The sequence below is a fragment of the Panicum virgatum genome, chromosome 4N, assembly GCF_016808335.1.
Source record: "Panicum virgatum strain AP13 chromosome 4N, P.virgatum_v5, whole genome shotgun sequence".
In the NCBI taxonomy this organism is placed as follows: Eukaryota; Viridiplantae; Streptophyta; class Magnoliopsida; order Poales; family Poaceae; genus Panicum; species Panicum virgatum.
Genome location: NC_053148.1, coordinates 40064503 through 40088144, shown reverse-complemented (window position 1 = coordinate 40088144; position 23642 = coordinate 40064503). Strand labels below are relative to the sequence as shown.

The following is a 23642-nucleotide window of genomic DNA, read 5'->3' as shown; positions in this document are numbered from 1 at the left end:
GGGAAAGGTGGTTTCGGCGGGACGAGGGAGGCAGACCGCATACGTGTCAGGGTGGGGAATTTTGGGCGTGATTGGCCTTAGCCCATGTTTAGAAAAAACAGGCATCCAACAACAGACTGGGCATCCCACTCGCTATGCATCCAGCTCGCCATATCGACCCGCCCCGTCGGCATCTTTGCCGATCCGGACGCCATCTGCAAATTCCGGACGCTGCGCACCCTCCCTTTCCCCTTTCCTCTTTCCTCTTCTCCAGCGTGGCCTCTTCCCTGCTTCCCTCTCTCCATGATCCTCCAGGCGGCGCGACGGCCAGCGAGCCCCCTCGCGGCGGCGCAGCACCACCCGCAGAGGCCTGGCCCCTGGATCCAGGATTCAGGCCACGCCATGGCGCGGCAGGCGAGCCAGCCCCGGGCGGGTCCCTGTAAGGCGACCCGCCCCGAGCGGCACGGCCATGGACATGGACGAGGTGGAGCAGCAGCCCATTGAATCGATCGAGAGAAGAAGAGAATGGACGAGGTGGAGCAGCATTTGTAGGCAACAGATCGAGAAGTTCCAAGGACAAAGATGGTGACGGTATGCAGGGCCATGGCTGAATGCATTTGCCTTGTTCATTGATGAATTGCAATTGACAGTTGATGAGGCACAAATTGATGAATGCAGGGATGGTCACGACCAAGGAGCTCGGGACGATGATGCGTTCGCTGGGGCAGAGCCCGACGGAGGAGGAGCTGCACGACATGGTGAACAGGGTGGACACCGATGGCAGCGGCGCTATCGACTTCCAGAACTCCCTGACCCTCCTGGCGCGATGAGCTCCGCCACGTCCTCCGAAACCTCGGCGAGCGCCTCTCTGTCACGCACGGTGCAGCGGACACACGATCATATATTTGAATTAGCATATGGTGTAATGAGTTGGGTTAAGTGGGGAAGGTGTGGGCCCGACGGGCAGTACCGGCCTCTGGGTGTATGTATACCCATGCCATGTAATAGACAAGACAGACTTGTATTCTGAATGAAATCGAATCGCATCGGGGTTCAGGGTTCCTCCCTCCCCAAGTTATCTTCCGCTCTTCTTTCCTCTATTCCGTGCTCACGCCGGCGGCGACTCGCCGACGACCACGGGACACGACAGTTAGTATCAGATTCGGGTGTTCCTTGACGTCGCTGACTGCTCCGCCGCTCGATTTCCATTCGGTTGAACTCCTCTCGGTGTTCGACCCGCTCCGCCGTGAATCGCGTGATTCCGGCGTCCACGCCCCGCCCACCGACTCCCAGTCGGCGGCGGCCACCGCACATCACCGGTTAGCCGTTCCGGCGCCATCGACCACTCCTTGTTCGCGCCACTTAGGTTTGTAGACGGATTCGAGCACTGCGGCGGCGGAACTGTGTGGTCTGCGTCACGGGCGCAGCATCGGGCGATTCGGTGCTGTGCGTGGGTTCTATGGCGTGATTGCTATACTCCGGCGGCTTAGTGACGCTGTTCGAGCCTCGGGAAGGTGTGTTAATTCGGGCAGTGTCACTCTGCTTACGGTGCAGTCACCACGGCGCCTCCTAAGCCCTCAGTGCAGACCTAGATCCTCCTCAGCCGTATGAAGGAGCAGGTTCAGGCGGATGATACTCACTGGGAGTAGGTTATGGAGAGTCTGGATCTCTTGTTTGCGCGCGTCACTGATATTGGCCGCGACCAGCAACAGATCCGTGCTCAGTTGAATCATCATACCGAAGTGATGGAGGGTTATGGTCAAGCTCAGGAAGTTCTCGCTCGGAAGATGGAGGTTACCGGTCAGGCAGTCGCTAAATTGACCACGGATTTCATGGGTTCAGAGACAGCGCGCCTACCTCCGCAGACATCACAGGGTCCTACAGGTGAGACCAGTCACAACCGCACTCAGTTTCCTTCGGGTCGTCAGAGTCATGATCAGTCTAGTGGGCGTAATTATATTCTGAAGCTTTCATTTCCCCGTTTTGATGGTCATCATCCTAAGATTTGGAGGGACAAGTGTATGAATTACTTTCACATTTGCAATGTTCCTGAACATATGTGGGCTACTACTGCTTCTCTGCACTTGGATGATAATGCAGCTCAGTGGTTCCAGATGTACAAGTTACAGCATGGGGGAGTTGGTACTTGGCTTCAGTTTATGCAGGCTGTGGACGACCAGTTTGGGTCAGATGATTATAGATCAGCGTTGAATGAGTTGTTGATGCTGAAGCAGCGGGGCACAGTGGAGGAATATGTTGCTGCATTTGAGCCTTTACAGTTTCAGATTTCTATGCATAACTCTGTCTATGGGGAATTGTTTTTTGTGGCCCAGTTTATTAAGGGTTTGAAAGAGGACATTCAGCCTGCTGTTCAACTCCAGTTACCAGACAAGGTCACTAAGGCTATTTTGCTTGCTAAAATTCAGCAGAAGATGTTGGACAGAGGAAAAGTCAAAGCCCAGAGAACTTCTTTTTTAGGTAAATCACAGCAGTATGGAGGTAAATCTGAGTTGAGACTGCAGTCTTTCTCTAGTCCTTTGTGGAAGGAGAGGCAGGCAAGAGATTATCGCAAAGCTCACGGGTTATGTTTTTATTGTGCTGAGAAATTTGAGCCTGGACATGCTGAGAAGTGCCTAAAACGACCTAAAGCACAGTTGACTGCTTTGGCTCTCAATGATCTTGATGTCCAGCTTACCGACGAGGTTCTCCACCAGTTGGCTGTCGAGGATAGTATGGCTGAACAATTCGGTCATTTGTCTCTGAATGCTCTTTCCTGTGCTGCAGATACAAATTGCATCAAGCTTCGAGCTCTGGTTCAGAACAAAGTGCTGCTAATCTTGATAGACAGTGGAAGTTCTCACAGTTTTGTGAGCTCTACTTTTGTCCAGCAGTTGGGTCTTTCTTCTGTGCCTACTACATCTAGTTCAGTGAAATTGCCTAATGGTGAAGTGCTCCTGTCTGACAGACTGATACCAAATTTTACTTGGTGGTGTCAGGGTCACACTATTTCTTCAGATATGAGAATTCTGGATTTGGATGTTTATGATGCTATTCTTGGCTATGACTGGCATTAGCCCCACAGTCCTATGACTTGTGATTGGGCAGCCAAAACCCTCACTTTTAGCTCCACTTTATTTGTAACTATCTTTTCTTATCTTAATTGTAGAAATTTTTTTATCTAATCTTGATTGTATAATTAGCAATTTAGCAGTATACGATCAAAGGAGAGACCAGGGAGGACAGTGAGTGAATAAGAGGATCGGAGAGGGAAAGTCAGAGAAGTAAAATATGTACTGAGTAGATCCTATAAGGGAAATACCGATAAGAAAATTTCTTGCTCGGCTGGCTGGTCAGCTAACTTGCTAGCGGTGCTTTTGTCTCGTATTAAATCATTACCAGCTAGAAGTTTAGTCAGTCAATAATATTTTTCTATTACAATAAATGAATACCAGCTACCAGCCAGCTAAACAATTAATATGTTCCAAACTACATACTATATACAGCACAGCCCGTTATGCCACGGGTCCCGTGGAGGGTCTCGCGAGGCCGTGAATCAGGGCCAGGGCGAGGAAAAGGCGAGCATTCTTAAGTTATCCGATTATTATTCGGGCCACACTCGGTTTGGTTTGGACCAGGGTTTTAAAAATCGGTCGATATTCATGATTATCAATGATATTTATCGTTACCGACATAGACTGAAATCAGTTTTCAGTTGAGTTTTCAAAAGAAATCAGTCCAAAATTCAAAATTTTAAAAAAAATTATAAAAGTGAAGGAAAAAATTCTATAAAAAACTAGAGCTTCTCCATGGCCTAGAATGGTATCACTCCAGGAAAATAGCCTCCATTTAATTAGTCAAAAAATATTGTCAAGGTACAATATACTTTTGGAAGTCATTTGATGTAACTGGTCACTCACAGGATGCTAATTTTATTGTCAAGGTATGTCAAAGTTGTGCAAGATCGATTTTTGTTTTCCATTACTTGGAGCATGCTAATGGATTTTTACATAAATGCAGCTCATCGAAAAAATCATCAAAGATGTCAGCGCCGAGAATGTTTTCCAAATAATGACAGATCACAAAGCATGTATTAATCTTATGCTCAAGGACATTGGAGAGTGGCCAGATCACAAAGCATGTATTGAGAGTGCAAAGAGGATCTGCAGTTGGTTATACAACTCCAACTCTTTGCACCATATGATGAAAAAAGCTATTGGAGGTGAATTGGTGAAGTGGAATGCAACAAGTTTTGGTACAAATTACATATTCCTAGATCGTGAAGAGGAAGAATTTAGGAGTGACGACACAACACCTGAGCCTAGCGGTGATGATGGAGGCCGCGGCTTCGACGGCGACGATGATGATGAGGACGACACTGGAGGGAGTGATGATGGTGATGCTGGAGGGAGTGGTTGGGTTAGAGGGAGTGGTGGTGCTGGAGGGAGTAGTGGTCAGGTGTCACCCGTTCAGTTTACTGGGGAGACAAATTTCACCCATGCTGTCGGGTGCCACAATTAGGGACACCCTAATTGAGGTACTAAAACCACTTTCAAAAACACAAACACATGTTAAGGCAACTGGGCCCACGAAGGCCCACGGCCTATTTCTCCCTCAGAAGAAAGGAAAGGACTCAAAGAAGTCCAGCATGTGGCCCAGCCACATCCCCCTCGGGCAGGTGGCCAATCTCCGCCTCGCTCGAGGGCCCCTCTCAGGCCCACCGAACAAACTCCGCCCCGCTCGAGGGTAGCGGATCTATACCCTCGGGCGGGTCACTCATCTCCGCCTCGCCCGAGGGCTCCCCTCGAGACCCTCGACCGCGCAATCGTATTTCCGCCTCGCTCGAGGACAGCGGACCTGCCCTCGAGCGGGTGGCCAATCTCCGCCTCGCCCGAGGACAGCGGACCTGCCCTCGAGCGGGTGGCCAATCTCCGCCTCGCTCGAGGCCATCTCTCGGCGCAAGAGACAAATGGCCCCGCCGCCCAACCGACCGCCGTACGAAGGCATTAAAGGGCAGCTACTCCGCCACGGCTCAAAGGACGGGCGGCGTCAGACTGCCACTCCCGCAGTGGATGTGACCGGCGTCCCGTCCACTGACCCCGGTCACCGCTCTGCCACCCCAGCCGCTGTAGCAGCACTATGGAGCATTCAACGCGGTACAAGACAAGTTGGCGCCGCCCCCGTTACTGTTCCGCCGACATCAACCATCCGAACTCACCTCCCGCAGGGGAAGGGGTCTGGCGATGGCACGTGTCCTCCCGAGAGGGGCACTCTGCATGCGTGGGCAGGGCCCCGGACCTCTCTCTTGTGGCGTCTGGGACTTCCACGCGCCCCCGGACCTTCTAGTGCGCACGCTCGCACCCCGACCAGGGGGTCCGGGACCGTCCCACGCCATTACTACCGCTGGGACACTGCGGGACAACCGGCACAATCTTCGTAGGGCCAGGGACGGAGCCCAGGACGACAGCGACGCGCGCCGCCTTCCCACAGTACACTTTCTACAGTGCTCGACCACTGTACCCGCGATTCAGGGGAAAACGACGACTTTCGCGCCCCTACACTCATGTACGCCGCCCCTCCTTACAACTATAAAAGGAGAGGGTGGGCTTCCTTTTGGAGAGGCGGATCGACTCTCTCTCCGATAAAAGGTTGGAAGTAAGTTCTCTGAACTCCCCCTCAGAGGACTCTCAGCACGACTGAGCACTCCTCTCAACCAACTTCACCTCTAGCAGAGACTTGGGAGCTTCTCTCCCTCTCTCGCCTCGCTTGTATCCCCTACTACGAGCACTTCGGGTGCAAGATAATACAGTGCCCTCGCACACCCCCTTTGCTGGACGTACGGCCCCGCGGCCGGAACCAGGATAAAACCGTGCGTTACTGTGATTGCCTCTTGCATCATCATCTGGGACGAGGAAACACGCAGCATTTACTAGTTGGGATTCAGGCCCCACGGGTCGGAACGCCGACACATGCCACACAGAATCAAGATCATGGTGCACCCACCTCACAACGACAAACGAGAAGCGGTAGACGAGCTAGATCTACTCCAAAGTACGCACCGCATCTGCAACTCCCCCCACCGTATAGGGGAAGGTTGTCACCGCCACCGCTATCGCAACAACCTATTCGTCTTACCTTTTGGTTACCAAGTGCGTATGGATTGCAGGTGTGTATCTGTTTAAGTGTGTTTATTCAATCTTTTGTTCACCTCTCATATTCACTCCATATAATAAATATAGGAACAATATTATGAACACCATGAGGCAGAGGATGAAGAATGAAAATTGCAATGTGTTCAGACTTCATGTATTTGTATGGATATGTAGGAAACTTTGCATGGAGTATCATGTATCCGCTTAATTAATGTACTCATATTTATATGAACTCTCATTTTATTAATTTGTATGGATATATAGGAAACTTTATATGGAGTATCATGTATCCGCTTAATTAATATACTCATATTTATATGGACCCCAAATGCAAAATATTAATATCTAGTTTTCTTATTTTTCTCTGAAAAACATGTTTATCAGCGATCATCGATTTTTGTCGATAATCACTGATAAATAATCGATAATCGTTTTTTGAATTCTGATGTCCTTATCAGCTGATATTGATGATTTATCAGCGATTATCAATCGATCGTTACCGGTGGCGACTGATAAAGTGCTTATGAATGAAAATGTAAACTCTGGTTTGGACTGCCTGGTCCGCAGCCGCGTATACAAGTCCAGCCCCCAGCGGCCGCCGCCGCCAAACCCATCGCTGGCTCTCGCTCTCGCTCCCCGCCTCTGCGCCTCCGCCACGCGCCTCGCCGCCACGGCCTCCCCACCCCGCCGCGGCTGATCTGCTCCGACGACCGCCCGCTCTTCATGGTATCATTCCCACCCCGGAGCGCGGTCCCTCCTCTGCTCGGATTATTAGATTAGATTGGGTTCGCTTGGGGTTTCGGAATTGCGACTGCAGTCGCTGCAGATCGGATCGATTTCCGGGTTTTCTTCGCTCATGGATTCGTTTGGTTTGTTTGCTCGCTTGGTCGCAGTAGACACAGCAGTCCGGTCCCGCTCGCGGTGGAGGATCACCTTGCCTGTGGCGTCCCGCCGCCCGTCGCGTCACGGCGTCGGCGCAGCAAAATGACGGTGGTGAAGGTTGAGCAGGAACCCGCGCTGGAGCTGGCGTCTGAGGACCGGGCGGAGGAGCTCTCGCCGCCGCTGTCGTTCGGCGAGTACGAGGACGAGGACGATGAGGAGGACGAGGAGACCGACAGCGAGGGGTGCGGCGGCGGCGGCGGCGGCCCGCCGCCGCTGAAGAAGGGGCCCTGGACGCCCGAGGAGGACAAGCGCCTCAAGGACTACGTCGAGGCGCACGGCGAAGGGAACTGGAACCAGGTGCAGCGGAATGCCAGGCTTAACCGCTGCGGCAAGAGCTGCCGCCTCCGCTGGGCCAACCACCTCAGGCCCGACCTCAAGAAGGGGCCTTTCGACGCCGAGGAGGTTGATAAAATCATCAAGTTCCACATCATGTGGGGGAACAAGTGGGCCAAGATGGCCTCCCACGTAAGTGCTACGGCCCCCATGCTCCTGCAGTTTCCTGCATTGATTGTTTTTTTTCGCTCTTCTCATAACGAGTAGTCTTGTAGCGTTACATTAGTTCGTAGTAGAAAGGATGGTAACCAGATGCTCTGGTGGACTGGGGATGAGATTCTCTGCTTTCCATAGAACTTATGTTGTTTTCTCCAAATATTGTGTGTTTTTGCCACATGATAACATATTCATAGTCTCAGAGATAAACGTGCCAGCGGTGAACATTTATACTTCTCCCTTTTGCATGCTGAAGGTGATTTGTTCTGTTTAGTTCAACGAGTCTGAAAGACAACTTCTTTAGTATTAATTACTGATTTCTTTATTGTAAAAAGGCGGTGGCCGTAATGCCGTTGTAGTGAAGTAATAATCTAATTAGTGAACTTATGTTAATATTATATCTGTCCATATATAACTGTCAGAAGCATATTTTTAATTCATGTGCTCATGAGAATGAAAATTTTCCATTGTTTTGCTGTGATGCTGTCAAATGAAGTGAAAATAGATAAATAGTATCGTTTATATTGCCTTATGAAAGAACCACGAGAATTGCATCACTATTTTTAGAAAAAGAACCACGAGAATTGCATCACTATTTTTAGAAATTACAATTTTCTCTGTTACCTTACTACATTAGTTCGTTTTGAGATCAGTTTTTCTGCAACCTCCATCCATGTTATGACTATGTTAATACATTCCATTGGCTACTATAAATGTACCATATTTTCGTTGGTTAATGTGGGGTTTCATCTCTAGCCTACCCCAAGTTGCTTAGAATAGAAGGTTATCTTGTTGTATGTATCCGTTACTGCTTCAAGTTGGAAAAACATGTCATCTCTGCGAGTGTAGCAGAAATAAAGGAGGGTGTGTATTTACCCTTTTGCCCACATTCTTCCTATCAGTTGGAATATTTCACGCCCACCGGTCTTCACTTATCCCTGCTGGAATATCACTCTACAGTCTCCACGCCCTCCATTCGCTCCGCCGCATGCCACAGCCCCATCAATTCCAGGCTCTGCCACCTACACTCCTCTATCCACGCATTGCTACCACCCTCGCCATGTTCTGTGGCCACAATCCCATTGATTTCTGCCTTCGCTGACTGCCGCCATTGAGGCACTGCCGTTGCATGGTGCTCTGCTGCTGTATCCAGATCCACGATTTCTGCTGCCACCGAGATGCTAGCTTCTGTTGTTGTGCTTGATGAGATGGTTAGCATTCTACGTTTCCCATTTCCTGATTAGCAATGGAGATTTTGTGCGGTAAGAGAGGAAGACGAGGAGGCATTGGCAAAAGTGGAAGAGCCTGCCTCTTCGTGTCAAAACGTTATGTTTTTATTTTTATGCACCTTTTGAATTAGCCTGTAGTGTCATGTTTTTTCTGTCTGGGCAGTATTTTACTATTTTTATGCTGCTCCTGGATGGCTTGATCAATCCCTGTGTATTTTACTTCCGACACATTGTTTCCAAATCTGATCTGCAGCTGTTATGTCAGCTTTACATTTCTGCATGTACAATGATGCATTGCTTGCTATTTATAAATTTCTTTTTTTTTCCTGCACTGGCCTGTTTTAGTAGGCTACTCAATGCTCTGATGTTCTCATATGCTTGTAAGCATATATGTAGTTAATGTCTTAATACTTTTGAGGATGATTGTGAACTTGTCAGGTTGTTTTGATCGTTTACAAGATTTACCCTGCATAACCTTTAAGATGTCAGCACCATTGTGGCTGCAGTTGCTTTTATTCAGGATCTCACACTGGCTGCTGATGTTCTTCTAGCCTATAATAATTTTGATCATGGTGCAGTCTTGGTAGCTGTTTCCTTATGCTTGTCAGGAGATAACTTGTTCTTCTAAGGGCATGTCATAAGCCAATCAAAGTGAGCCACTGTTGGGTAAATACTCTAGTATATATTAGTTGATGAGCATATAAAAGGGGCATTGTTGGTGTTGCGTGTGATAACAGATGTGATCTTTTAATGAAACTTACTATAGCATGACTAGTTGTGGAAAATGCATATCCATGCTACTTTTGACTGTTCATTGTCAAATTCTGATAAACTGCAAAGATCTTTCGCCTGTGTTGTCTGTCTTGCAAAGGCACTATTTAAAATTCCTTTTTTTTCATCTTCATTACACATTAATTAGTCCCTTTATATTTGAAAAGCATTTTTTTCAACTGATCCCATTTGGCCTTGTTGGGTACTAAACTGGTATTGTGTTTCTTTCAGTTACCAGGTCGCACAGATAATGAAATTAAAAATTACTGGAACACCAGATTGAAGAAGCATCAGAGAGCTGGTTTGCCTATCTATCCAGAATATTTGCTTTCTCGGGTTCCGGATCAAGACATGAACTGTCACACTCCTGATGAGTCACGTGGCAAGAAACGTTCAAATGAGTTACCGCAGGAAAAAGTTGTTGGTATGGATGATCTTGTGGGTGATTTTATGGTATTTCAGCACCTTGACTATGGTAAGGATCCAGTGGTTCCAATCAACCCTCTAAAGCGCCATGCGTCTACTGGTGATCTGTCGTGTGTGCAAATTCCTGCTAATACTGAGAAGACATTTTATTCCAATGATTTGAACTATGTTTTGACAAAGAGTCAGTCAATGCCTCTGGGTAGTGCTATTGCCAATGGCTATCCTATATTTGATGGCAATCTCTCTACTTCTGGTACCATACATGGGTCCATGAAGACAGAGCTCCCTTCATTCCAATGTTCCAAATATGACTTTAGTAATTGCTGGTTGCTTCAATGCCCCTCGGCATCTATTGAACAACAGATTGACACCTTTATTCAATCTCCAGAGTTCATGTCATCACATAACAATGGTCTGCTGGGCACAATCATTAACAAGGGTGATGTGCTAGATGACCCTATAAAGTCTGAAAGATTTTTTGAAATGCCCATCCCTCTTGGATGCAATATAGTTTCACAATCAAATGATTACCCTGCGAGGCATCCTTCCTCTTCAGTCAATGGTGATTGTGAACCTGACTTGTGTCTTCTCGCTGAAATTCAAGATTCAAACTCACCTTCAGGGGGTAAGTGTGCTTAACTGCTTGCCATTGAACATTGTGAATTGATTATGCAAGGCTTACTTTTGGTGTCTGCAGGTTCTGATGCTATTTTCACTCTCGGCAAAAGTTATCCAGATGCTAATTTTTCTGTTGCTGGGATGTCTGGTACATCACTAGAAGCAGGCTTCTTAAACGATGATTCACTACTCTCGAAGGACCAGTCCTATCTCTACTCGTCGGGTTCACTGTTTGATGAGGAGCCTTGTGAAGAGCGTAAGCCGTTAATTGATGCAGGCCAATGGTTTGATTCTGCTGCCTGGAAAAGCGTGCCAGGTGCTGGTAACACGCCTGACTTTCCAGGTCCTTGAACGGCCCTTCTCTATTGGGCAACCAGCGCTATGGTGAACACATATTAGAGGAACCAAAGAGCTATCTTTTGCAACAACCATGATTGCCTAGTTGTTCAAATAAATGGAGACTTGCCCTGCTACTGTTAAGAGTCTTATATTGTTAAATTTGTTTGGTAAAGACCTTGAGTGCTTGAACTTCAAATTCATTTGGTTTGGTGTGATACGTCTGAACTATGTACAAGAACTACAGTATTTGATATGACGTCTGAACTATGCTAAAAAGACCTATTTCATTCTTTGATGTAAAGGGTTCTCTTGGGACCAATACGAATGTTTCATGTGCTGTCTTTTTGGCATCACCTAGTAGGGTTTCATGTGCCGACTTTTACCAATATGTTGCTCCCTCCATCCTAAATTATTAGTCATTTGACTTTTATTGATACATAGATTTTTGATATACATCTAGATATAACAGCATAATAAAAATTATGCACCTAGAAAAATCGAAAACAACTAATAATTTGGGATGGAGTAGCTTGTTACAGGCAATTGCTTCACAAAGTGGACAGGATCTTTGTATTTTTGTTTCTTCAGTAATTTCACCTTACATTGTACAGATTAATGCAAATTTCTTTGCTTGTATTCAGTTACCTAGATTACATAAGTCTGGATTTATCTCAAAAACTTTGTTTTCACATAGAAGCGCCAGGAACTATGTAATCAAATGATCTCACTGGATTAATATATTACAATTGATTAATGAGAATGCTTCCCCGTTTGATGATATCATGATACACTATTGAGCTCAGAAAATGTAACGCGTTTAAGAACCTAGAGCTTCCGTGCATCTGAAGTTCTGAATACAATTAAGCAATTAATCTCAGTCAAACAATGAACTTCACTGGCCTAATCATATAGGCCTTCTTGCTCCCATGCGTCCACAAGCAAATCTACCATTTCCTGCAAGTATAACTTTTGAGTTTAAGAATGTTCTGGAGGTAAACAAGGCAACTAGTAAAGCATGAGATCTTACACCAAGTGGTATTGGTTGAGAGAATGGCTTATTGCTTCCTAGCAGAGACTCATATGTTGTGTTCCAACTGTACCACCATCACAATGAAATAGAAATTACTGAGGTAATCTAATTTATACTGGGGACAATTATGCATATACTTCCACTAAAATGCATATGGTGAGAACCTTCTTATATTTAAAACATAATAAATAGCACAGTGTCCCTTTAGTTCACGATATGAAACCACAAGCTGCAGCCCACCTTAATTTTGTTTCTCGGAGTTGTTGAGACCGTGAGTGGCGTTTTTTGTTTCCAGCCCACTGTTCTCTGGTCTGGTTCCAGAGCATAAGACCTGAAATATTGTAGCATGAAAATTGGAATAATATGGGATAACTTTCACTGCAGAGGAACAATAAACTGAAAATGCTAATATAAAGTATTTGCTAGATTTTTGTAGCTTCGGATTTATAGGAAAGTGCAATTCGACAAAAGTAGAGGATTTCACTGTATCACATCACCAGTTTTCCATAAATTTATATGCAGAATCATCTCATGCCAACTTTTGGACTGATAAATGAACCAAACATAAAACAAAGACCTTTTTCAATCATAATTCGTAGCTTACAGAGGAGCCTCTAGCCCTACATTCATTAGATGTTGAAGCCCAATTTTCCATTCACACGACAGATTAAAGCTCGTTCTATTCACATTACAGATTAAAGCTCGATCCATTCACATGAAAGATAAAACTAAATAATCAACTAGAGACTTGGATAATTTGACGGACGACACTGGCATGGTGGACCAATAAGGCAAGTAAGACACAAAAATGGTGAATTTACCTTGATTTAAAAACTCATTTGGATTGCTGCTACTTCCTGCAGCATGTTGATCGCTGGACTGTGCAACTGTGCTGATCGAAGACATGCTCCTCTGTGACTGGATCCCGCTGTTCTCCATCTCATGTGCGCTCGTGCTCCAAAAGTCCTCCGACAAGCTAGCCTTCCTTACCGAGCGCCCCTGGATCCTCAAGCGCTTGGAAGGCTCATCGACGGCTGTTATTGGAGTTGGCTTAACACAGCAACCAAAGCAACCTCTGCTCTGTAGCAAACCAGGATTGGCCAGTAAACGATTAGCAGAGGCTACCCAAGAGCAAGACAAAGTACAACTTGTATGACGAAATTGGAGAAGACTAAGAACCATGACCATTTATGACCCAATACATGATTTTTGCAGTGAGCTACAAAAATACCAATCACTCTGTGAACTCAGCAGTCGAAGACTGAATATTTCCAGAGGACTAGTTCCGAAGTCAGACTAAAAGGGGCATCTTTTATACCGGAAATAGGCCAGGCAGATTAAACAAGAGCAAGATACCATCACCTAATACGACGGAATCAACGTGCTCGGCAGGAAAGCTGAGAACTGGATAAATCAAACCAGCCTACCAATCAGAATCACTCGAAGCTGTGCCAAATATAAAAGCAGCACCAGCTCAACAATCTGAATCAAGGGACAACAAGCATACTGGGGGGTCCCCCCGAACCGAAGCAGAGAACCTCGCATCGCATCCGGGGATCCTGAAAAATCTGACGAGCCTCGCCGGCACTATACCGCTACAGATACCGAAGGAATCACGAGAGGGAGGAGGGCCGCACGAACCCCATGCAAGCGACGAGGCGGCGCACCCAGGTGGCGAGGGACCTGCAGCTCAGCGGCATAGCATCCGGGCCCGGTGCCGCGACGGAGGAGACCTGCGGTGGAGCAAACCCTAGCCCACGCGACGGCGGGGAATGGAAGGAAGGGGAGGGGAGGGGAGGGGAGGGGATGGAGGAATCGGAATGGGATTCCGCCGTGGGCGTGGGTGTCAGGATGGGATTGGGGGAGGGGATTAGGATTTAGGAATCTAGGCGGGCGGATTCAGTTGAGGGGGAGATGCGGTGGTGGGCTTTTTTTTTTTTTTTGAGGTAGATGCGGTGGTGGGCTGGGAGCAGGGTTAACTATTTCTTCGAAAAAAATTTCGTTTCGAGTAGTTACCGGAAAAGAAATTTCGGTATTTTTCGTTTTAAATTTGGAAGATTTAAAAAAATTGTAAAAAATTAGAAAAAAATATGATAAAAAACTAGGTGTTTTTCTAAGCAAATAGGACTAGAACACACTCAAATCTAAGATCATTTGCTAGGCTAAAATTAACATTTGAAACCGTAATTTGAATGACTCGTCATTTCATGTGTAAAAATTTGTTTTCTCCCCTCAACTTCAACTAGACTTTGGTTTATCATGATGTTGGTGAGGTATCTATTCAATTTCATATGCATATCTACATCGGTTTAAAAGTTATTTAACACCTTTGGAGTGTTGTGGATGCTATGTGGACATTCTTATATGGTTTTGTGTTGGATATATTGTGTGTGAAACATATAATATGTACTCTGAATTGTGATATGCGCAACATGTCAAAATTTTCAATTTTTTCTGTTATTCCCTCTCAAAACAAGATTTTCCGGTTCACAAACAGCGAATTTCGCCCTCTGGACACCAAATTTCGGCCGAAATCACCGAAATTTTGCCGGTATACATCGGAATTTTGTTTTTTGAATTCAAATTCCCTCTCCATTCGGAAATAGCTAAATTCGGCGAAATTTCGGCCGAAATTTCGTTTCCGGCAACTATCGGGATTTCACCGAAAAACGAAATGGTTAACCCTGGCTGGGAGTGGACAGGACGACCCACTTCGCTTTGACACTTTTCTCAAATTTGAGGAGTTTTTTCAAAAAAAAGAGGAAAATTCTGCATCTTTTGTTTCGGGTCCCTAGAAAATTCGACCGTTTCTCCGCTATGTGCCACTATTATTTGTGCCTTTTAAGATTCCACACGGCCATAAACACACACCACACGCCCCCGTTCACTTGATTGCAAGTACACTTCATGTTACACGCTAACAAGTAAGCTGTTGAAAGTAATTGTGCGAATAAGAAACTTTATGTTTTCTGTCTTTTACCTAAATTTCATCTAAAATTCGTACTCCCATGGATCATAGTTATAGGCTATTTTGGACACCTATATGGTTGAGGTGGGGAACTTTGATTCTCATTCTCTATGAAAATAATTTAAAAGAAAATGGACCATACTTTGTGAAAGGCAGTTATCGTGATCAATCTATGCATGTCACTACATCAGTCTTATATTATCAATTTCAGAAACCTTTTATGTTTGGTTAAGTAAAAAGGGTTTGACCAGTGAATAAAAAAATAAAAAATAAACCACTTCCATGTCTAGTATCATATACAAGAATACTCGAAGAAGTGATGTGGAAAAACCTTCATGTATTCAACAAGCGTTTTAGTCCAGACAAAAGGAAGATGTGTATAGGCATATTAATCTCTAAAGATCCTAGCTTTATTTGGATTCTTGCTAGAGTTAGGATGATAGAGGACTTTATTTGGATTCTGGCTAGAATTAGGATGATAAGAGGATAATTTCTAAGAGTGGTCAAATTTCCTTCTTTTTTGAGTTGTTGTTTGACACAGCTTGTTGGTACATCTAGCAGTATGATGGAGCATAAACAAGATTATGCAACTAAACTGCCAGCGTAACAAGCTAGTGATAATCACGTAGATAATGGTATGGACGTATGGTATGATTTAAAAACCTGTAGTCCTCACCTGTAGACAATAAAAAAGGGAACCCTGCACCCGCACACCAAAGTTCAACTTTGAAACCCTGCGGCTGGTACGACAAAATGTGCTGGATCTGCTTTAGAGATGATTACCGGGCCCTTTCACAACAATAAGTGTGGATAAAGAAGTAGTTTTGAAGGTGCCCCACAAAGCAATAGGAGAATTTGACGTGTGTTTGTAAGGAAATTAAAGATTTGGCGGGAAAGAAAATGCCCGTTTTTTAGGTGACCAAGCCCTACCTGCCATGTCGCCACACCATCATGTAGGGTGACAAATGATTTTGGTTTTTGTGTGTGTGGTGGAGTGGGTAATCAGTGCCCATGATGTGTATAATTGTCCTTGTAAGTTCACCTTTCACATAACTTTTTTTTTAAAAAAAGAAGCTCACCTTTCACTGCTTTTTTTGTTTAGTTTAAATCCTGTCAAAGTTAGTGCAGAAGTGCAAGTAATGATGAAAGGTAGACAGCTCCTCATCTGTGAAACTCACTAGCATCCCCCACGTGGCCACGTTCTTTAGTCAACCTTTTTGCCGGCTTTTCAAAATGTGATGAGCACCCGTATCAAGTTTAGTCCAGTACGGTTTAGTGTGTGTTTTATCTTATCTTTTCTTATGTAATATCAAGTTGTAAGAACTTTGAATCTTGCTTCCCTCCTTAAATGACAAGGTATTGCTCTTGCTAGCTTATAAAAAACAAAACTCTTTTTGCCGGTAGGGGTGGGGGAGCTTAATGAGTTTTAACTCTTGAAGTTCGATTACAATGTTGAACTTATGAGTGCACGATTTTTTTTGGATTAAATTATGAGCACCTTGGAAAAAGCAAATGCTGAAAGTTTATCTATAACTTTATGAGAATTCTAGACGCCAAACTCAGTTCTCACTCAAAGTGCTCTAGCGAGGGTCTGCCACTTCAAATCCCACTTCGGACATGCTTTTTTAGCTCTCAATTTTTCTATCAAATAATAATGAAATAGCTTTTGCTAGGCCGTGTTTTTGGCCCTAGGCCCAAATTGTAAATGTTTAAATCTACTTCTATTGGGCCATGTCGTGTTTTACAAACTGGGCTAAATTAGCCAATTCCCAAATTTTTGATGGCATTTTGGCCCGAAGACCATAAAAGGAGAGGATTCTCATGGCAACAACAACAGATTTAAACAATTTAAGCGCAAAGTGAGCAATTATTCAGCATGTAAGATTCTTTGTGGTGGAATCTGCAAATCTGGATTTGAGTTCTCGACTTTCGATACAGATGCTCATATTTTTCTAAATCTTCAGAATTTAACCGGCATTATTCTTTTAGTGGAAGCATGGGGGTTTTAAAGAATTGACTTCGGCTACTGGAGGAATCGGGGAGGAGTGTGTTAAAGGATTAACTTCGGCTTCTATCATCTTTGAATACCAATCTTCAAATTCGTGAATTGGTTAATAGGATCTTCATATTTCTAGTTACAATGGTGGATTCGAAATATGGAAAGAATACAACATAAAGATAAGAATGAGCACAAATTCAAGTAGTTTTAGGTTTGTCCTAAATCTATTTTTAAAAATTTAAGCATTAATAGTCAAGAGTAAATGAGTTTTGCAACATAAGATTGATGCGGTTGATTCACCCTGAAAAATAATGAGTAAATCGCACCCACCATATAACAACTTGTCAGGTGGGTGCAAATTGCGACAACTTATAGAATGCTCAATTTAGTGCAATAACTTGATAGGTGGGTGCAGATCGGTCCAACAACTTGTAAAATGCCCAACTTAATATAATAACTTGGCAAATAGGTGCATTCACAGTCCAAACATTACATGGCAATGTAGCTAACACAAAGTCTCAATAAAGAATATATTCATGTTAGGACAAATTATTAAATATTATTTGACCATTGATTTTTTGTGCTGCGCCTACGTGGCAATGTATTTGGCCAGGATAAAAACTCTCACTGTTTAGAAATTAATGTTATGTCTTTACATTAATTATTTTTTATAGTGATTTAATTTTAATTACAACTATTTTAATTGATATTCAATATTAAAAAATTCACCCTCACTGTTTTTGATATGTTTGATTATATGCACTGTTAAACTAAAAAAAGTCAATATGTTGATACAAACTATTGATACCTTTTTAGGAGCTTGGTTCATATATTTTTAAAGCCTCATATTCATTAGAAAGGAAAAAATTAGCTAAATAAACATAAACAAACATGAGCATTGTTGAATACATGAGGAGAAGCTGTAAGGATCACCGGGGTGTCCGACCCTAGAGGGGGGTGAATAGGGTCGCTAATCGCTTTTTAATCTAGAGCTCAATCTACTTGCATAAGATAAACCTAACACGTCCTAAACATGCTAGTTATGACTAAGGTTTATCTTTGCTACTCTCTACTTACCCCAAAATACTTGCAACCTATAGTCAATCCTAAACAAACTAACTAGGAAACTAAATGTATGCAAGATAGAGTAAATGCGGAAACGTAATATGGTAAGTAAAGAGGTAAGTGCAAGAGGGATGCAAACTCCCGAGTAGACACGGTCATGTAACGTGGTTCGGCATAAACGCCTACGTCCACGGGACACCGAGGCTCTTCCGATCACCGTCTTGCACTACGCCACCAAGGCGATGCCGGCAAGCAAAGGCAAGTGCCCACAAGACATCGAGTCTCGTGCACCGCCACCATCTCTCTCGGTCACCCGGCCGAAATCCACTACGGAGCTTCTCCACCAAGGAGGGGATCTCCTCTTCCCCCGCACAAAGTGTCGTTGCCACTCCACACCAAGTCGGAGGGTCACACGACGGATCACAAGGATTGCTTGCCGCAGCAAGACTTCTCTCAAGCTTGCTCTCTCAAGAACTAAGCCTAAACAAGCACTAAGCACTCTCACAAGTGTGCTTAAACCTATATGATGTACAATGAAGTTCTATGGTGGTTGGAGATGATCTTTGGCTCTTGTATACTTCCTTGGTCTCCAGCACTCACAAATGAGCCGTGGGGTGGCATATATATAGCCCAACCCTCCAAACTAGCCGTTGGGAAAAAGGCTGACGAAATCCCTTAACGCCAGTTAAACCGACGCTCTAGTTTTTGTCATCACCGGTTTAACCGGTGAGTGTATTTTCCCAGCAACTAGCCGTTACTGCTCCAACGGCTACTTGATCAATCGACCGACGCTCTTAAAACTAACGTCGGTTCAACCGGTGTATGTAATCTCAGAAACCCTCCAAAAAATAGAGTCTCTGGACAACTGCTCCGACGCTCACTTTGCCTTGATCGTCGGTTTAACCGGCGCCTGTAAAACTTCTGTTGTTTCTTCTGCCTCCAAGTCCAATACACCGGTGAGTGTAAAACACCCAACGCCGGTTAATCCGGTGCCAAGTCCATTGCACTGATGAGTACAATTTTGCTCATCATCGGTTTAACCGGTGATAGCAAATTTGCTTTGTCTTGATCTTTTTGACTTGGATTTCTTCACGGTCTCTTCAATTCTTGTCCCTTGGACTGAAGAGGTTTCAGGGCGCTGCCCTGAGACCCGCGAGGGGCGGCTCCCCCTCGACCCCTGTCCGCTAACCCCCCCGTAGGGGCGGCCCTTCGGGCCTAGCTACGCCTATCTTCTATTTGCCATCACTTAACCTAAAGTCTGAGAATGGTTATCTTAACAATCATATTAGTCCAAGTATTGTGTGTGTCATCAATCGCCAAAACATTATATTGAAATATGGTATGAGAGGTCATTTTCGCTACAGAAGCGTTGAAGAAACCTAAGGTTTCAAGATCTCTCTTATCGACTTCAGTGTTTGAGTGATGCTAATGGTGTAATTCTAAAATTTGTTTGCATTTGAACTAATAAAACATTGTACATAGTTGAAAAGCAACAATCGGATCACCATCAATAATTTCCATTTATAAAATTTAAGAATTATTGACGTTCATCTACTTTGCTTAATATGTTGTTGTTGTAATGGTGGTTAAATAATATATTATTTTTAATAAAACCATAGTTAATTTATTCTGAGAATAAAATTGTTAGTGTCCATTGCGACACAAAAAATCTACGATCAAATAATACGTTCCGACGTGAATATACTCTTTATTTTGACTTGACGTTAGCAAATATATTTTCGTGTAATGTTTGGACTTTGAATGCACCAATTTACCAAGTTATTGTACTAAATTAAGCATTTTCTGAGTTGTTGGCTCAATATACAGTTATACACCCAGCTATCAAGTTATTGTACTAAATTGAGCACTTTACAAGTTGTTGGACCAATTTACACTCGCCTGCCAAGTTGTTGTATGATGGGTGCAATTTACTCAAAAATAATTTCACAGCACAAGTGTTCGATTTTAAATATTTTATTCTATTAAAAAGTGCTAGTCCAAACTTATATTAGAATATTTTCTTTTGAACATGTGGTATATTTTTCTCATCAAACTAGATTTTTCAAAAGGTTATAATTTTATCTTGTTTTTAAGGTGAAACTTTTGTTGTCGAGTTGGATTATTATTCTTGGCAAGTTAGACCTTGAATCCTTCTTTTAGTGAACAGATCATTTTTAAACATTGAGTGCGTGCATTGAAATTGTTGAGACGATGCAGGGTGATGATACAGCTTTTAAAAAAATAGAAGAAATAAATTTAATAAACTACATTAATCAGAAAGAGTACAGGAAAAAGATAAGAAAAAAATGAAATAGAGAAAACTGGCACTGGCTGGTCTGCTCGTATCCGCAGGCCCGTTGGCCGTTGTTTCCCCGCTGGTGGGGTGGCCGATCTAGATCGCCCCCACAGATCTCCGCTCACCGCCACCACTTCTCTCCCTCTCTCGTGGCGTCATTCCGGGCGCCGCCGCCCTCTTCGTCGGACCCTTCGCCGGCGACGAGCATCCACCAGGTACGCACCCCTTCCCTTCCCTTCTCTTCTCGCTGTGCAAACCGTGCACCCCCAAACCCTAATTGTGAGCTATGTGGATCCGGATCTGACCAAATTCCATGCGCATGTTACCCACTAACTTAGACCTTTTGGCCCCTGCTACGCAGGATCCAGAGCGTGCTACGACGTCTCCTACCCATCCGCCATGGTAAGATCCACCCCTCCCCCTGTAATTTTTGTGATCCGTGTGTTTGTGTTTGCGCCGCACGGGGTGTTCATACGGGTTCCCATAGACGGTTACGAGCTAGCACTTGCTCTTGTTTGGGTAGAAGCTAGCTGAAATCTGACGCTTTCCCGTGCGTTTTTGCAGATTAATTTCGTGCTCCTGATCAGCCGCCAGGGCAAGGTGAGGCTCACCAAGTGGTATTCGCCTTACACCCAAAAGGAGAGGACCAAGGTCAGTATCCTAAGCTGCTCTTTGTTCGATAGCTCGTGTAATTCAGTTACAGCTGCTGTGCTCTGTGTTTCACTACTAGCAGCGGATGCTAATTGCTGCAATAGTTAAGACTATGCATATTAATATGTCATGTATGTGTTTGGATTTTGCAACCATGACTTGTTTGAACAAATCGAAATGTAACAGTACAAGTGGATGGATGGATGGTGGTGGCGTTATGTAATGATAAATTTGATGTTCCTAGGGCATTTTGTAATGATAAGTTTTATGTTCTTATGCTACGCTTGTGCTGTCAACTTCTAAGCTATATCTTGATCTGGCATCTGCGTTTCTGTGGAGACTGTGATGGATGGTTCTGTTATGGAAACTTGGATAAGTATTCGACTATTCGTTCACGGTGTTCTTCTGTCTCATTGCATATGGTATTTTGAGGTTTGATGATATGATAAATCTGTTACCACTAGTATTGTTACATGTTGCACAAGAGGTGAGAACAGGTTCTGTGTACAGTGACAATATTATCTTACATTTAATCATATGAACTAGCAGTATCCATTGCATATATTTTGTTAGTGAGGCGCATTATACTGGATGCTTATATATCAACTTTGCTACTCAATTTCTAAAGGTCATTCGTGAGCTCAGTGGACTCATTATTACGCGAGGGCCCAAACTCTGCAACTTTGTCGAGTGGAGAGGTTACAAGGTCGTATACAGGAGGTATGGCTCCGCAATGCTATTAGTTTTACTGTTTGTTACATAGGTTGTCCCGCTTTTGCAATATCTGCTTCTAGCTATTGATGTCGCTTTATAACTACGGTGGGCAGGTATGCCAGTCTGTATTTCTGCATGTGCATTGATGCTGATGACAATGAGCTCGAAGTCCTCGAGATCATCCATCATTTCGTTGAGATACTGGACCGCTATTTTGGCAGTGTGAGTGCTTCAGTATTCTTTCTCATAAGTCATAAATAAGGATTCGTTTTTTCATGGCATTGTTTTGACTGTTTCCTTTATAACTTCTTTAGGTATGTGAACTGGATTTGATATTCAATTTTCACAAGGTAATCTCTAATGCTTATTAACACTGAAGGATATGTGATTGAACTTGTCAACTTTGTGCTAGCTTCTTATCATGCTTTATGGGTGTGCAGTTATTTTCATCTGTGCTGATTTCCCATTTGTGCAGGCCTACTACATACTGGATGAGATTCTTATCGCTGGCGAGCTTCAAGAATCTAGCAAGAAGAATGTTGCAAGGCTTATTGCTGCACAGGTATGCATCTTGACATTTGGCAAAGTTTTTCTATTTCCTTGGAAATCCGCTATTCTTCTGGATTAATTAGGAGTGTACAATATGTGGCTTGAGATTTTATTTGGTGGTTGTCTTATTGGCGCTTGGCGCTTGCGCTTCAGTTTGTTTACCCTGTGATTTAGTAGAGGATGCTAAAATAGTATTTTAACTCCTTTGTTGTGCCACCTGATTACCATTTTCTATTTCAATTTATTGATGTAAAACTTGTGAATGGATTAAAGCACAAAACCTGCTTCATTCCCTATGACACACTCATATCCAGGACACTGGTTAACACACAGATGGAACTTTATGAATTAACTGCTATTAGAAGTCCATGACCATTTTTTCCTAACAAACTTATCTCTGAAATGTGATTTGTGCAGGACTCATTAGTTGAGGCTGCGAAAGAGGAAGCCAGCTCCATAAGTAACATCATTGCTCAAGTTACAAAATAAAATTCTACACCACTCTAATGTGTGCCCCTTTACTCTATCCTGTCGTTGTTGTACAAGTAAATGTAATGCACTGGACTGTTCCGTCCATTTGCTCTGTTCATTTTTTTCTCCAAAGGAATACGTCTCTCAAGACTCCAGATCATTTAGAATGAGCGTGATGTGTGACTACATTGTATGTGTTCCTTTGCAAGTAAAATTGGCATGTTCCTGACTGCTCACACATAGTTGTAAATTCTTATTTTACTAGCAAATTACTTTCTCTTGATCTCATAGATTGTTCATGTTGTTTTGCAATGTCTGAAAACCTGTGAGAGTTGTGTTGGAGGAAAGAAACAGTGCGAGTTATCAGCATTTGTTGTGATGCTTTATATTTGATGCTATGCTTGCATACACATATATCAGTCTTTCTGGCCTGATTGGTGCTGGCATTTTCACTGGACTGAATCAATGTGTATAGAGTTCCATTACTCCAAGTCCCCACTAACCTCCGGTCTTGGCCTGGCCACTTAAGATGGATTTCATTTCTTCACCTATCAGCTTATCTGCAGTTAGCTGGGAAAAATTCATGTGTGGGTGGGTGGCTTTGTGTAAGTGTAACAGAGTTCCATGATTGTCCACTAAATTGGAGTTGTGCAGTACTAGTTGAAATCTTGTGTTGCCATTGCTCCATTTAGAAGGAATAATAAGTTTCTTCACCCACTACATATTTTACTCTATGGGCCTACCTAGGGGCAAGAGTAATATTTTAGCCTGGGCATGGCTTTACAGAATGCAAGTCCTGGTGCTTGGTAGTTCGCCCTCGACGATTTTGGGCATTGATACTGAGAACTATCTGTACAGTTTTGAGAATGGAAGGCATTAGGGGAAGGGGAGTGTGCACAAGAAAAGTTACATGTCTCGCCTTTCTTTTCATGTGCTTACATAGAACATAGAGCAGTG

At 43.9% G+C, this 23642-nt stretch overlaps 3 protein-coding genes and 1 long non-coding RNA gene across 7 annotated transcripts; 3 read left to right on the top strand and 1 right to left on the bottom strand.

Moving 5' to 3' along the window:
- Nucleotides 1-174: 174 nt before the first annotated feature.
- LOC120669681 lies at nt 175-1057 on the top strand. Its single transcript, XR_005672751.1, has 2 exons — nt 175-570; nt 658-1057. It is a non-coding gene; the product is annotated as an uncharacterized LOC120669681 (long non-coding RNA).
- Nucleotides 1058-6688: 5631 nt separating this feature from the next.
- Nucleotides 6689-11295, top strand: LOC120669678 (transcription factor GAMYB-like). Of its 3 annotated transcripts, XM_039949488.1 has the most exons (5): nt 6689-6854; nt 7022-7535; nt 9791-10034; nt 10374-10610; nt 10683-11295. In XM_039949488.1, the coding sequence occupies exons 2-5, from the start codon at nt 7113-7115 to the stop codon at nt 10952-10954; spliced, it is 1176 nt and encodes a 391-aa protein (XP_039805422.1). In that variant the 5' UTR covers nt 6689-6854; nt 7022-7112; the 3' UTR covers nt 10955-11295. The 3 variants fall into 3 exon arrangements, with proteins under 3 accessions (XP_039805422.1, XP_039805421.1, XP_039805423.1); XM_039949487.1 differs by having other exon boundaries at nt 9791-10610; nt 10683-11283; XM_039949489.1 differs by lacking the exons at nt 6689-6854; nt 7022-7535 and adding an exon at nt 7542-9439 and having other exon boundaries at nt 9791-10610; nt 10683-11283.
- Nucleotides 11296-11583: 288 nt separating this feature from the next.
- On the bottom strand, nt 11584-13884 carry LOC120669679. 2 transcript variants are annotated; one of them, XM_039949490.1, is made up of 5 exons: nt 13614-13884; nt 12794-13047; nt 12213-12303; nt 11970-12036; nt 11584-11896 (listed from the first exon to the last, which is right to left on the bottom strand). In XM_039949490.1, the coding sequence occupies exons 1-5, from the start codon at nt 13670-13672 to the stop codon at nt 11843-11845; spliced, it is 525 nt and encodes a 174-aa protein (XP_039805424.1). In that variant the 5' UTR covers nt 13673-13884; the 3' UTR covers nt 11584-11842. The 2 variants fall into 2 exon arrangements, with proteins under 2 accessions (XP_039805424.1, XP_039805425.1); XM_039949491.1 differs by having other exon boundaries at nt 12794-13052; nt 13614-13881.
- A 6451-nt stretch (nt 13885-20335) lies between these two features.
- On the top strand, nt 20336-22973 carry LOC120669677 (AP-1 complex subunit sigma-1-like). The gene is made up of 8 exons (XM_039949486.1): nt 20336-20515; nt 20662-20702; nt 20865-20951; nt 21580-21671; nt 21779-21887; nt 21980-22015; nt 22141-22227; nt 22632-22973. Exons 2-8 carry the CDS (start codon nt 20700-20702, stop codon nt 22701-22703), a joined length of 486 nt encoding a protein of 161 aa, XP_039805420.1. The 5' UTR covers nt 20336-20515; nt 20662-20699; the 3' UTR covers nt 22704-22973.
- Nucleotides 22974-23642: the final 669 nt, after the last annotated feature.

What these genes read in the sequence shown, in the direction of transcription:
- LOC120669679 (XM_039949490.1), bottom strand. Translation starts at nt 13,672, where the DNA reads ATGCCGCTGAGCTGCAGGTCCCTCGCCACCTGGGTGCGCCGCCTCGTC. An exon ending in CGCCTCGTCGCTTGCATGGG is followed by an intron (nt 13,048 to 13,613) that starts GTTCGTGCGGCC and finishes GCTACAGAGCAG; the next exon opens with AGGTTGCTTTGGTTGCTGTG. An exon ending in CTCAACCAATACCACTTGGT is followed by an intron (nt 11,897 to 11,969) that starts GTAAGATCTCAT and finishes TTATACTTGCAG; the next exon opens with GAAATGGTAGATTTGCTTGT.
- LOC120669678 (XM_039949487.1), top strand. Translation starts at nt 7,113, where the DNA reads ATGACGGTGGTGAAGGTTGAGCAGGAACCCGCGCTGGAGCTGGCGTCT. An exon ending in GGGCCAAGATGGCCTCCCAC is followed by an intron (nt 7,536 to 9,790) that starts GTAAGTGCTACG and finishes TGTTTCTTTCAG; the next exon opens with TTACCAGGTCGCACAGATAA. An exon ending in TTCAAACTCACCTTCAGGGG is followed by an intron (nt 10,611 to 10,682) that starts GTAAGTGTGCTT and finishes TGGTGTCTGCAG; the next exon opens with GTTCTGATGCTATTTTCACT.
- LOC120669677 (XM_039949486.1), top strand. An exon ending in CCCAAAAGGAGAGGACCAAG is followed by an intron (nt 20,952 to 21,579) that starts GTCAGTATCCTA and finishes CAATTTCTAAAG; the next exon opens with GTCATTCGTGAGCTCAGTGG. An exon ending in CAAGGCTTATTGCTGCACAG is followed by an intron (nt 22,228 to 22,631) that starts GTATGCATCTTG and finishes TGATTTGTGCAG; the next exon opens with GACTCATTAGTTGAGGCTGC.